This window comes from Brassica oleracea, chromosome C4 (genome assembly GCF_000695525.1).
Source record: "Brassica oleracea var. oleracea cultivar TO1000 chromosome C4, BOL, whole genome shotgun sequence".
Taxonomy (NCBI): Eukaryota; Viridiplantae; Streptophyta; class Magnoliopsida; order Brassicales; family Brassicaceae; genus Brassica; species Brassica oleracea.
Genome location: NC_027751.1, coordinates 44,568,734 through 44,582,504, shown reverse-complemented (window position 1 = coordinate 44,582,504; position 13,771 = coordinate 44,568,734). Strand labels below are relative to the sequence as shown.

Genomic DNA, 13,771 nt, shown 5'->3' with positions numbered 1-13,771 from the left:
ATTTTTTTGTAGAATTTTTTAAAATGCTCTTAAAGTTCTGGAAATTTGATATGCTAATATAAAACATTATGTGTTTATTTCTTAAATATACTACTCATTATTCCATTTGATTTATCTTTTGTCACGTCTAAAAATACAAAATGGAAGAGTACTTATTTCCAAACCTTTTTTTTTGGGTGTTAAATTTACACGTTTTCCAGAAAACATATGTTATTTTCTTTAGTTTCCAAAAAACGATATTTAAAAACGGACCCACATTATCAGTTTTGCTTTATGATTATATAATAAGAACCGTGCTCTTCTCGTCTATTCATATCTTGCTCACCACTTTTCTGCAAACACTCTTTCTCTCCCTCTCGCCTCTCCAGTTTCCTTGCTCTTTTAGAATCTAAGTAAAATATCGATCATAATTGTTAATTACTACTAGGAAACTAAGTAATTGTTTCTTCAACCTTTTGTTGCATGGATGGATCCTCAACAGGTAATTTATTGTACTATCATCTAAACTTTTATGAGACTTATCTCGTTTTGTATATAGTAATTTTTAGCTGTCTTTGTTCTTCAATCCCCTGAAAATCAAACACTTCAAAATCATAGATTTTTAAGCTTCTGCTCATAGTAACTTAACATATTCGTCAAGACTTATATCTCTGCTAATTTATTGATTACCCTAAACTTATCTCAAACCCCATTGAAAGGAAAAAAAAATCACTTTAGCAATTAATATAGACGAAAGGCTCTAAAAATATTGTCTCTATAAGAATCTGCCCTATGTCATTCCATAATCGGTTATACAAAGAAAACTATCATTACTCATTCTTCAGCAAAATTTAATTAAATTTGTTTAAATCTGCAGGAAATGTCAAATGAAACATTGGAAACCATATTGGTAAGCTCAACAAAAGGATGCAATTATAAAAACATTAAAAAAATGGAAGAGGAAATGAAGAAGAAGCAAGGAAAAGGAGAACTAGAAGGTGAAGCACAAAAATGTCCAAGATGTGAATCTCCAAACACAAAGTTTTGTTACTACAACAACTATAGCCTCTCTCAACCTCGTTACTTCTGCAAATCTTGTCGGAGATATTGGACCAAAGGTGGTACTCTCCGTAACGTCCCCGTTGGTGGTGGTTGCCGTCGAAACAAACGATCTTCTTCATCTTTCTCCAAGAACATCAATAAGCCTATCAATTTCCACAATGATCCACTTCACAATCCTTTAATTACGGGAATGCCATCCCCCTTTAGTTATGACTCCATTGATCTCAACCTCGCTTTCGCTGCTCTTCATAAACATCCCCCTTCTCAGGTTACACCTTCTTTTGGGTTTGGAGGCGATGTTTCTATTTATGGAAACTCGACAAACACACACACTGGTGTTCTAAACGGGTTGAACATTGGAGGGCAAAACGGTAATTTCAACGGGGGTAGTTTGTGGTATGGTTTCATGTCCGGAAATGATAGTGAAAACAAGACAACTTCGGCTTTGGGGATTCCTCTGGAGGGAAACGAGAGAAAGCAAGAGAATGTGAACAACAACAACAATATCTTGGAGAATCCAAGCAAGGTTTTATTGGGGTTTCCATGGCAAATGTCCGGGAATTCAGCTGGCGGTGTACCGGAGACTGATCCGGGAAGGGAAAGCTGGAATGGGTTTGTTTCATCTTGGAGTAGTGGTTTACTTAACACTCCTTTGGTCTAGTTCAAGATATCTAATAAAGTAATAATATTACTATATGTTGAAGTTTATGTCATCACATGTTTGTACACCACTGTCACCATATGGGGGATGTTTGGTCTAGGGTTTCAATCGCTTTTAGTTTCCCACTTTTCTTTGAGCCAAAAGACCAAAGAGTTCTTTTTATGAAAATGGTTCCTTCTTTCATGTTTTAATTTGTAATTTGACTGTGGCTTGGCTGGTTTCAGTTAATTGTTATCGTTTATTTCCTTTTGATAATTTCGTTAGTTACTTATTATCTATGAGGGATACATTTTTTTTTACTTTCTTATACTCTCTTTATGATATGATAATAGCTTGTTAGCATGTTTCAAAAAAAAAAAAACTTGTTATCTATGATGATGGGTCATCGGTTAGGATTCGCTCACAATCTACCACAATTTCTTCTACGTATCAATAATACCAACTCTTGTTATACACTTATGATTAGTGTTGGATATGCATCTATTGATAGAAATGTATATGTTGGCATATATGTAGTCTAAGAAATTTTTGTTCATAGCACAGCCAGTAAAAAGGTCAAGTTTAAAAAAAATAAAAAATAAATAAAAGGTCGAACTAAAGGCTGATATAGTTCGATTAGGTTAACATGTCCATCGACATTCCGCTGGTTTATGTCAGAGAAAAAACATTGGATTTTGAAATGTGAGTGGTGAGTTTCAAGATATTCTGTCATGATTGCTTCCCATTTTCCAGGTAGATATTTGGACACTAACCAATTAATTTTATTATTTTGTATGCAAATTTGTACGAGTATACGTTAATTATTATTAACTGATTTGAATATAATTGGTTGATGATGATAGGGCCATACTGAAGGGTTTTTATAATCCTCTCTCACGAATTTCTTGTATAGAATCAAATCTAACACAGAGATTTGAGCGTGACGACCTAGGGCACTGATATTTAACAAGTCTACTACATGAATGCAGTAAACTATATTTTCTTAGTTTGAATTATACATTCTCTGTAGGGTCCAAATAGAATAAATAAAACATAACAATTGTAAGAAATCCATGAGTTTGAAATTTTGTACGGTGGAAAAAGTCTCGAAATTTTGGATTTGTAGGTTGTTGCCTCCCGACAAAAGGATCAAAATTGGTACGAGGGAGAGAGCCGTATATTTGTTTCATTTTAACCTTTAGTAGCAAATTGGATAGTCAAATTGTTGTTTTTTCTTATTTACATTCCTAGCAACATAAATTTTTTTTGTCAAGATTGTCAAATTGTTGGTTTTGCATGTCTAACTGGATGTTTTTATTTTGTAAATGGTTAAAACAATTTATGAGCTGAAATCGTTACCTAAGACCTATGTTCGAAACTACGCTAGGTGCTAGCCGGGCGGCAATTCCGAACCTAGTGCCTAATGAAAAAAAAATTGAGGATTACGCGGGGCCAGAACATAGTTTTAGAGTTTTATATAGTTTTATAGATATAGATTAGATATTTTAAATATATCAATCGGTTTCCTGATTGCTCAGTGGTTAGTTGTGTTTATCTATGTCCAATACAACCAGATTCAAACCAGGGAATGTTGATGTTTTTGTTGTTTTTAACTTTAAAGCATTACTGTAACAAAAAAAAGTGTTAAAGCATTAATGAGGGTAAAAGAGACATTTCGTATTCATCTTCTTCCTCATGTGTCAACGACCCAAACCTAACAATGGCGGCCGTTTCTTTTTTTTTCCCTTATTCTCATTGTTTTCTTCCATTTTCCTTTGTATTTATAAGTAGAATATATAGATATACTAGAAAAATTTCGATTTTTAAGTTCAAATGAACAAAAACTGGAATTTTTTAAGATTCCCGACTTTTTGTCCGATTAAGGTCAAATCGCGGCGGCCGAAGGCCGATTAACGATTTTCCGACGACTAAGTGGTCCTGGGCACCGCATTTTTGAACATGGCCTTAGAAAATTCAGCTATTCAAACCAGTGTCATATAATTAATCAACATAAACAAATTTTGAAGAAAAATAATGAACATTGCATGTCAATTTATCTGTTTTTGAACTTTTTGCACGTGGAATAAGTTTAATAACAAAAATGTTTATAAGCCTCTTGCATATATAATATATATATTTTTGAAAGCGATGAAAAAATAGACTACTCTGTTAACGACTAAGATCAGCTCCATCGAAGAGCTCTCACATGGTATCTAAACATTATAGCTGTTTTAAAAAATTAAAAGAAGAAAGATAAAGCAAAAATCGATTCTTTGCAGAGAATTTCTAGAACCATATTTCTGACTCATATGTCCAAGTGGCTTCTTTCTATTGCTTATGTTTTAAAAACAAAACAACAATTTAATTATTTAAACAAAAATAATTAAAATACTGTTAATTAACTTTTTCAGATATCCAAATACAGTTTCAATCATTAAGGTTGCTCTAAGAGCACCTACAACGTGCTAATGAGGAGGTGGAGTTAAAAAAAAAAATCAATATTAAAAAATAGAAAGTAAGTAAAAGAATGACCGAAAATATCTTAATAAAGACATGTTTAGCCTTTTAGGACATCTCTTAAATACTATTTGCCTGTGATTCTGTTTTTTATTGGTGTTACTTTTTCTTTTTCTTTTTAATTTTAATTTTATTTGTTGGATACTCAATTTAGAACTCAACCATTAAGATTGCTCTAAGCATTACACGGATAAATTTTGTGAATTAAGAGAAACAAAATAATTAGAGAGCTAGAAATCAAATTTTGGATTAAGGACAATATACCATCATAAATATAGTTTGAAAATACGAATTTTCAGAAAATTACTAAACCATGTAATAATTTGGTTTCACTATGGTTACTGTTTTGTCGAGGGAATGTCAAATTTGGTTACTATTTTTTCTCTAAAGCTTAATAATGATCAAAGACTTAAATAAGTACAACCAGTTCTACAACATTCGCATTGAAGACATGTGACTCGTTGCCCTGCAGCCTCCATCTCGTTATACTGTGTTTTCTTCACCAGAAACATCTTTCCTTTTTTTTATTCCACTTGAATGTAAGCGATACAGAGACTGTCATAAAGTTGAGTTTATTTTCTGATGTCAACCCATCTTTTCTTGCAACTTGCGATTCACCCTATGGCTTACAACTTTAATTTCGAGTGACCAGATGCAGAGGATGGATTTGACCACCCCACAAGGCCCGAAGAATAGAAAGGCCTGGCCCGGACTAGGTAGGGCGACGGCTCGATCGGTCGGCTCAAGAGTCAGGTCTCTCGGCTTGACTCTTGAGAACTTTTAGTCGATCATCGTCGACTGAAGTATATTCGGCTCAGCGGCTGCTCGGACGCCTACGGGCTTTTCGGCCCATCAGAGGAGGCCCACCAAGATGGCGTAAATTAGGTCAAGGACGAAACATCAGGATGACTATATAAGGGAAAAGGGAAACAACGAGAGAAGGATCCGAAATCATTGACTAACACTTGGCGGCTAGATTAGGGTTTTCACCTTTGCTTCATCTCGCCGTTAGTTGTACTTTTCCGGTAGCTCATCGAGCCACCGGCTTCCTCTCTGTCGCATTCTCTTCTTTTCTCTTGTAACCGACTGAACGTTTTCTTCGACCATAAATAAGACGTCTTTGTTAAACCCACATCTTCTTTATTACCGTTTTCCGATCAAACACCAGATCAGAGTTTTCTTCTTGGATATTTCAGTTTTGTGGAATTTGCAGATTGTTTACACATATCTCAAGTCGTTCATCAACCTTAACTCATTTCCGCAGGCTCTTTCCGTGCTACTAAAAGACCAAATAAAACAGATCCTTCGCACAAACCTTATTAGAGACTCGTCTCCAACAATCACAGACCTTCAATAAATCCTTGTGGATACAGTGAAGACCACATGAAAGAGCTCAGAAAAAAAAATCCTCGTTAACAGAATGGTAGGAACATGATCTGAGCCAGCCGCACAGAACAATAAGTTTCTCATGTGGAATGTGTCACAAACATTGAACCATGAATAGCTCTTTAGTCAACACGTGCAAGAATTCATGTATTCCATATAGTGTTGAGCCTATTATTATATAAATGCTTTAATAGTTGCAACGGAAACTACTCTAAGACAACTCATCATATCACAGATTGATCCCGACCAACTTCTCATCTAGAGTGAGTCGTTACATAGGCTTCTCCGTACTTTATTTTCTTGGCTTATCTTCACAGTCCATTATTTCCTCTTGGAGCACAAAAGATTTCCTGTACTTATGACACAGCTCATATGGTTTCATGATGAAAATATAGGTTCTGAGAATTTCCTTCTTCCTGATGCTGCAAGCCTGCAGTAGCATGACCCATATAAGTGCGTCCTTCTGACTTCATCACTCAGCAACAATCTGCTAGATCAGTTCACACTTTTCTGCAACCTAAATAACTGACTTTCACCAGATAAAAATAGTAACCGTAATCCAGAGATCCAAACTAATCTTGAACACTAATTCCAGCATATTTCAAGCAATTAAATCCAACCAAGACAGTTAATCTGAGATCCAACAGAGATTCAGGGTTTTTCTCTCTGATCAAATCAGTATACCTTTGATCATCGTAAAGAGAGAAGAGAGGATCGATGATGACTTGGCAAGGAAGTTAGGAGTTTGTTAGAAGTTTCTTAAGAGTTTGTTAATGGGCCTCGACTATATAAGCGGACTCATCGTTTTACATTTGGATTGTTGAGTAGTTGGATGGGATGATTGCTCTCATTGGTGGTGATTGTTACAATATAGGGTACCGTTTTATACAGAGAAAGAGGAGAGAAAATATCTTGTTTAAGATAAGTCCTTTATTCAGAATAAATCATAACTCTTTTTTTTTTTTTTTTTACAATCATAAATTTTAACTCTCCTGCTGATTGAAATTATATTTATTGCATGTATCGCAGAACTGAAATAGCCTCCACAAATCCTTTAAGGGAAACACACACTTTCTCTCTCTGACATGACATCTCTTTTCATGGTTGGGGTTGTTTAAGCTATCTTCTAGCTCTTTTCATGGTTGGGGTTGTTTAAGCTCTCTTCTAGCTTTTAAAGAAGTTTTCTGTCGCTGAAGGCTACTTATCAAACTCCTGGAAGACTATAGCTCTATTATAGAATGAACGATATGTATTATTGATATCAGAGTACATAATATATACATCATAGAAAGTAGGGCTTTCACGTTAGATATTTGCATAAGACACTTTCCATATATATACTCTACACGCCCCCTCAAGATGGAGGTACTTGAGTAACTCCAATCTTGCCAAACAATTCTTGAAATCTTGCTCTCGAGAGCGGTTTTGTAAGAGCATCAGCAAGCTGGTCTTTGGTTAAAACATGAGCAACACGAAGTGCACCAGACTGAACATTATTACGTATGAAATGATAGTCGAGGGCCACATGTTTCATCCTAGAATGGAAAACAGGATTCACACACAAGTAGGTGGCACCGATGTTGTCGCAGTAAATCACCGGCGCAGCAGGCAAGTTGATTCCGAGTTCTGACAGAAGGGAACATACCCATCGAAGTTCAGAAGCAGTATTTGCTGCTGCACGATATTCAGCTTCTGTGCTAGAGCGAGCAACTCCATTATGTTTCTTTGCTGACCATGAGATGGGAGTCGCACCAAGGTAGATGATGTAAGCGTTTGTGGACACATAATCATCGGGATCTCCTGTCCAGTCAGCGTCGGAGTACGCATGAAGCGAGAGAGGTGAGTTCTTACGTACCAGAATACTGTGAGATGCAGTCCCAACAAGATAACGTAGAACTCGTTTTGCCGCTTGCCAATGGTCATCAGTGGGTCTGTGCATGAATTGCGACAGCTTATTAACGGCATATGCTATATCCGGACGTGTGAAGGCCAGATATTGTAAGCTACCCACAACCATTCGATAATCAGTCGGATTTGAGAGCATGGTTCCAGACGCAAGAGTGAGCTTGGGATGTGAGGCCAGCGGAGTAGACACTGGTTTAGCATCTAACATCTTTGTCTTTGTGAGCAGGTCCAGAATATACTTCCTTTGCATGAGGTGTAGTCCAGAGCTTGTGCGCGTAACCTCAATGCCCAGAAAGTAGGATAAGTTGCCAAGATCTTTGATTGAGAACCGTGTGGCAAGGAGATGAATAAACTGATCAACCAACGCATTGCTACTCCCGGTAACAACAATGTCGTCCACGTAAACCAGGATGAAGACCTGATGACCACCATGTGTGTAGACAAAGAGAGACGTATCGGCCACTGAATTTCGAAACCCAGCAGCGAGTAGAGTATGTTTTAGTTCCTCGTACCATGCTCGAGGCGCTTGTTTGAGTCCGTAGAAAGCTTTTCTGAGATGACAAACATGATGAGGCCTATCTTGATCAACAAAACCAGGAGGTTGAGAGACATAGACCTCGTCTTGAAGTGTGCCTTGCAAGAATGCATTGTTGACGTCAAGTTGGCGGATGCACCAGTCATGTCGAACAGCTTGTTCCAGTACAAGGCGGACAGTAGTTGATTTAATCACCGGACTAAAAGTCTCAGCATAATCAAGACCATACTTTTGATTGAAACCACGCGCCACAAGTCGGGCTTTGTACCTGTCAATATTACCATTAGGAAGATATTTTAGTGTAAAAATCCATTTGGTATCGATGACATTTTGACCCGGAACTGGTGGAACCAGATCATAAGTGTGATTCCGAGTTACTGCATTGAACTCATCAGTACAAGCATTGCGCCATCTTGGATCTCGCAAAGCTTGGTTCACTGTGGTTGGGATTATGGGTCGGGTGTTTACGGTTAGCGTGAATTTGGAGTTGGGTTTTACGATATTGTTTGGCTCGGGTTCTCATCTGATGTTGATTTGTAGGTTGAGGTGGTGGCGGGGTTGTATTTTGAGAGGATGAAGATGAAGATGAAGTTTGAGTTTGGGACAGAACAAGTGATATTTGTGGCTGAGGAGTTGTGGAGGCTACGGGTTGGTTCGAGGATGTAGGAGCGGGGAGAGAGGATGGTGTACCTGTCTAATTCCTTACAGAAGTCATCTGGTCTCCACTAACATTTCTAAGGATAGACGACCTCTGTTCTGCAGTAGATGGAGTTTCAGAGATTACCGGAGATGGAGTTGGCACGATCGTCTGATGAGGGACCGAGCTCGGGGGCGCTGTTGAACTAGTAGATACGAGTGGCCGGCTAGGGACTGGTAAGGCTATAGGATAAGAATGTATGGGTTCTGGTGTTTGCGGTTTGACGGTTGAGGAAGATTTGGGTTGAGGATTACGATATGGGAAAGAGTCTTCGACAAACTGAACATGTCGAGATGTGTATATTCGGCCGGTAACGGGTTCAAAACATAGGTACGCGCTTTGTGTGAGCGAGTAGTCGATAAAGACGCAGGGGGAGGAGCGATCGTCAAGCTTTGTCTTGGCATATGATCTCAGCCATGGGTAACATAAGCAACCGAACACACAAAGTTTGAGGTAGTTTGGTGGTTGATTGAAGAGCTTGGCGTGAGGGGTGCTGTTGTTAAGTACTGGAGATGGCAGCCGATTAATAAGAAACACGGCTGTGGCGAAAGCATATGGCCAATAGGTTTTGGGAACACCCGCTTGACTAAGTAATGTAAGCCCAGTCTCGACAATATGTCGATGCTTCCGCTCGGCGATACCGTTGTGTTCTGGAGTATGAAGCGGAGAAGTAAGGTGTGAGATGCCATTGGCGGTGAGGAATGATCTGAGACCGATATACTCTCCTCCATTATCAGAGTATAAGGTAACGATCTTGGTGTTAAACATGTTCTCAACCAAAGCTTTGAATGCAATGAAGGTCTCACGAACTTGGAATTTTTGTTTAAGTGGGTAAAGCCAAGTGTATCGGGTGAAGTGATCCACAAAGATAAGGTAGTATTTGAACTGATCGGTAGAAAGAAGTGGGGATGTCCAGACGTCACTATAGAGACATTCAAGTGGTCTGTGTGTTTGGATAGTGTTTAGGTGAAAAGGAAGTTTGTGGGTTTTATTCATGAGACAATCAGAACAAGCAAACTGTTTTTGAACTGAATCAACAACTGGTAAGGAAAACTGAGCAACAACAGACTTTAAAATAGAAGTAGAGGGGTGGCCAAGTCTTGAATGCCAAGAGAAGATAGAGGTTTTGGGTGATGGTGAAGCATGATAGGTGGCGATTGGGGATGATGGGATAGGCCACTCGTATAGTTCGTTCTTAGTTTTGCCTTGGAGCAAGCGCGCCCCCGTGCTGAGATCCTTCAACTGAAAATGTGCCGGAAAGAATTCGACAGATACTTGGTTAGTGTTGCATAATAGGTAAACAGAGATGAGATTTTTATGAACATTTGGAACATATAAAACATCTCTTAAGGCTAAGGATTGAGAGGGAGTAGGGAGTATAGATGAACCAGTGTGCGAGATCGCAAGACCGCTACCATCAGCTATGGTGATCTCCTCGCCACCGTTGTACGGTTGGTGTAGTGAGAGATTGTTGAGATCGCTTGTAAGGTGATGGGTTGCTCCGCTGTCGAGGATCCAGTTACTTGCGCTGTACGGAGCTGCGGCGAGATTCGCACGAGGCTGCCAAGGAGCTGATGTGTAGCCTGTGCCGGAAGAGGAACCATGTTGTTGCAGTTGAGAGCATGTCCTTGCACTGTGCCCATACATACTGCATATCTGGCACCGGCCTTGATATCCACGAGAGTTACGATTGTCCTGTCTAGGAGTGAAGCTCTGTTGCTGCCATGTTTGTGCTTGGCGGTTACCTTGACGATTGTTGACTGCATAGCGATTCTGGTTCCTGATGTTGTTGTTGTGTGGTTTGTGCCCGGTGTGAGTCGCTGCATTCGCCGTGATGGGAGCAGAGACTGGCGCCATTGCGACAGTTTGAAGCTTGACTTCATGGTTAAGCAAGCGCTCATGAACTTCGGTTAGAGATGGAGGAGTGTCACGGCTCTCAATCTGATCGATGACAGTTTTGTAATCCTGCGGAAGACCGTCGATGACGTACTCGATTTGATCTTCATGATCAAGTGGTTTTCCAAGTAACGCGATCTGATCAAAGCGAGTAGTTAAACCTTGAAGATACTCATCGATGGTCTTGCTGTCCTTCTTCCAGTATTTCAATTGATGCTTCAATTGTTTGAAGTGAGCGCGACTTGGCTTAGCGTAAGTGTCGGAGAGTGTGGTCCAGATCTCCGCCGCAGTGGAGGCTGTGGACAGAATCGGCTGCAGAGAGGTCGAGTATATACATCATAGAAAGTAGGGGCTTTGACGTTAGATATTTACATAAGACACTTTCCATATATATACTCTACAAGCTCAACTTTCACAGCGTCGACTATCTTCTTTCTTTCTTGAACAAAACATATAAGAAAAGGACGAAGAAGCTCTTCATAACATTTCTGCTTGAGTTTTGGTCTCTCAGCCACGCATAACAGGTGAATTCTTTATGACAAGCATAGATCCAAGCTATATTCCTAAAGATGCATTGAATTATGTATTTTGTTCTTTTGGATCGTGAAATCATCAGCAAGATTCTCCATTGTGAGTTTTCATTTTATCAGTTCCAACACCTTGAAGATTACATCATCACTGATCTTCGCACAATTAAGCTCAAGGAACCACTTTCACACGTCTATTACAACAGATAAACCAACACACTTGTGAAAACATCAAATACTCTGTTTTACTAAACCCAATTTTGACACAATCACTTTGAAATTTATTAGTCGTCCATGTCAACATGAGTACACTTCCTCTATAGCAAGAATAATCCTTCCAACTTTTGCTTCATCCTTACCAATAACTTCTTCATGAACTTCATTCGATTCCAAAAATTTCCTCTATGCTGATATAAGTTAAATACTTATCACCTCTTCTTGTTTTTTCTTTCTAATCCACATCGATTAATCTCCACTATGCTAGCCATAAATCCAAGTTCATCCCCGAAACAAGAACATAGTACTCTATCAAGCACCAGCTATGATACCAATTGAAAGTTTATATTTGTTGCTACATATGTTCGAGTTTGTAGATAATAAGTACGGTCATAAAATAAATAGACACATAGATTTGTATGAGTTTCAGTTTTTTCACATACATCCGCAAGACCTCGTGTAGAATTATTCACTGGAAAAAGTCTCAACCTACTATTGCTAGATGACATTCATCACATCTTATCTACATTTACAATGACTAGAAAAACTATCACTCATTATCTTTTCCCACAAGTTAACTCTACAATGAAAACCACAACCTCGTTATCTTGTCTGCTGGGACGACGCCACTCACATTCATGTGCATCTCACAATAGAACTCTAGGCGTGTAAATCTTTCTGTCACCGCCTCATCCTATTTGTGCTCCTCAAGATTACAATCCTAAGCTCATTAAGCCACTAATCCATAGTCTTCCACTAATCCATAGTCTTCTTATTAGTTAGGCTTCTATTTGAAACAAGGTCTGCATGGCTATTTTTATATTCGTGTATCCTAAATGACTATTTTCGCTTAATAAGAACCCAGTTCCACATCAACACTTCATGACAACTCGTGGCATTAACTATTCTACAACTGCTTTTGAGTTCCATGCAACTCTTGTAGCTTACGCTAACACATGATAGCACATGTACTTTCAACTCATATTAAATTAATGTGTTTACTGCTAAATTAGAAATGATTTCTCTTAATTTAGATGTTATGCAATTTCATGGCCGGAAAATGTTTGATAAAATGTTTTGCATTTTTAGTCAATAGAAGTTGATATCTATCGTGTTTAGTGGTTATTATGACTGGAGATTAAGGCATTCCAACTTGTGATAGGCGAATAGAAGTTTATGTTACCTGCAAGACTAAGATAAAGTTGTTATTATGGAAATCAATTAGCGTGAACAAAAAAAAAAAAAAAATGGAAATCAATTAACTTAAATCAGTAAACACACGTCTAAAGATTAGCGCGACGATTGATCGTGTTGGCATCACATGTTAGTATTTGATCACATAAATCAGTAATCTTTTCTTCCATTTTTGATTAACTTTTGTTGATTTTTTAATTTTGTTAATTTACTTTAAATCTCTTCTTCTAGTAAACTTAGATTAGTGACTTTTGTGCATTTAAAATGTCATAAATTTTCAGTTCTTCGTAGATCGAATCCTAAAGTATTATATCAATATACTATTCGATTATGATAGTGTACAATTAAATTTTAAATGATATGTGTGAACACGGAATATCAAAACACATTTTTGTTCAAAAAAAAAAAAAAAATACCAAAACACCTAACCACAACATAAAAAAAAATCCAATCTCAACGTTCCCTTCACGCTAGAAAATCTTTAATCAAAAAAAAAAAAAAACGTTCCCTTCACGAACTGGACACCCACCACTTGTTAAGCGAAAAAATAATAACAATGTTATAAAAAGAACTTGAATTTATTTGTATCGCAGGAATTTAAATAAGGGCAAAATTTTATACCCGTAGAAATTATAATACTGATAGAAAGAGTGTATTAAAGAGAGATGAGAAGAGCGAATTGAATGATTTATAAACGATCGATTCGATCGTTTATATAGAAGTAGGATTTACTGTGCAAATAGTGCAACGGGCCCCACATCTTTTATATTTTTCAACGTTTTCGGTTCCTCCTTTTATTGACTTTCGTAACACTCCCCCTTGGGGGCCGGTGTCACTATCCGTTCTCGCTTATCGTCTTTGTTGCCTCGTTAAAAACCTTTCCAGGAAAACCCAATGGGAAAAACCATAGTAAGGTAAAAAGAGTACAACCACGTAAGCTCCCCCTCGAATAAGCAGTCATAGATCCTTCTGATGACGCATTCCAATGTTATGGATGTGTTTTCTGAACACCGAGGTAGGGAGTGATTTTGTGAAGAGGTCGGCTGCATTGTCGCATGATCGAACATATCTTACTTCAATCTCTTTATTCTTCTCGAGCTCTTGAGTGTATGAGAAGAACTTCGGAGGTATATGTTTGGTTCTATCGCTTTTGATATATCCTTCCTTCGTTTGAGCAACACATGCCGCGTTATCTTCATATAGAATAGTTGGCTCCG

The 13,771-nt window shown here is 38.1% G+C and overlaps 1 protein-coding gene across 1 annotated transcript; it reads left to right on the top strand.

The window, feature by feature from the left end:
- Window positions 1-326: 326 nt before the first annotated feature.
- Window positions 327-1,925, top strand: LOC106337509 (dof zinc finger protein DOF2.1). Its single transcript, XM_013776616.1, has 2 exons — window positions 327-481; window positions 857-1,925. Exons 1-2 carry the CDS (start codon window positions 467-469, stop codon window positions 1,700-1,702), a joined length of 861 nt encoding a protein of 286 aa, XP_013632070.1. The 5' UTR covers window positions 327-466; the 3' UTR covers window positions 1,703-1,925.
- Window positions 1,926-13,771: the final 11,846 nt, after the last annotated feature.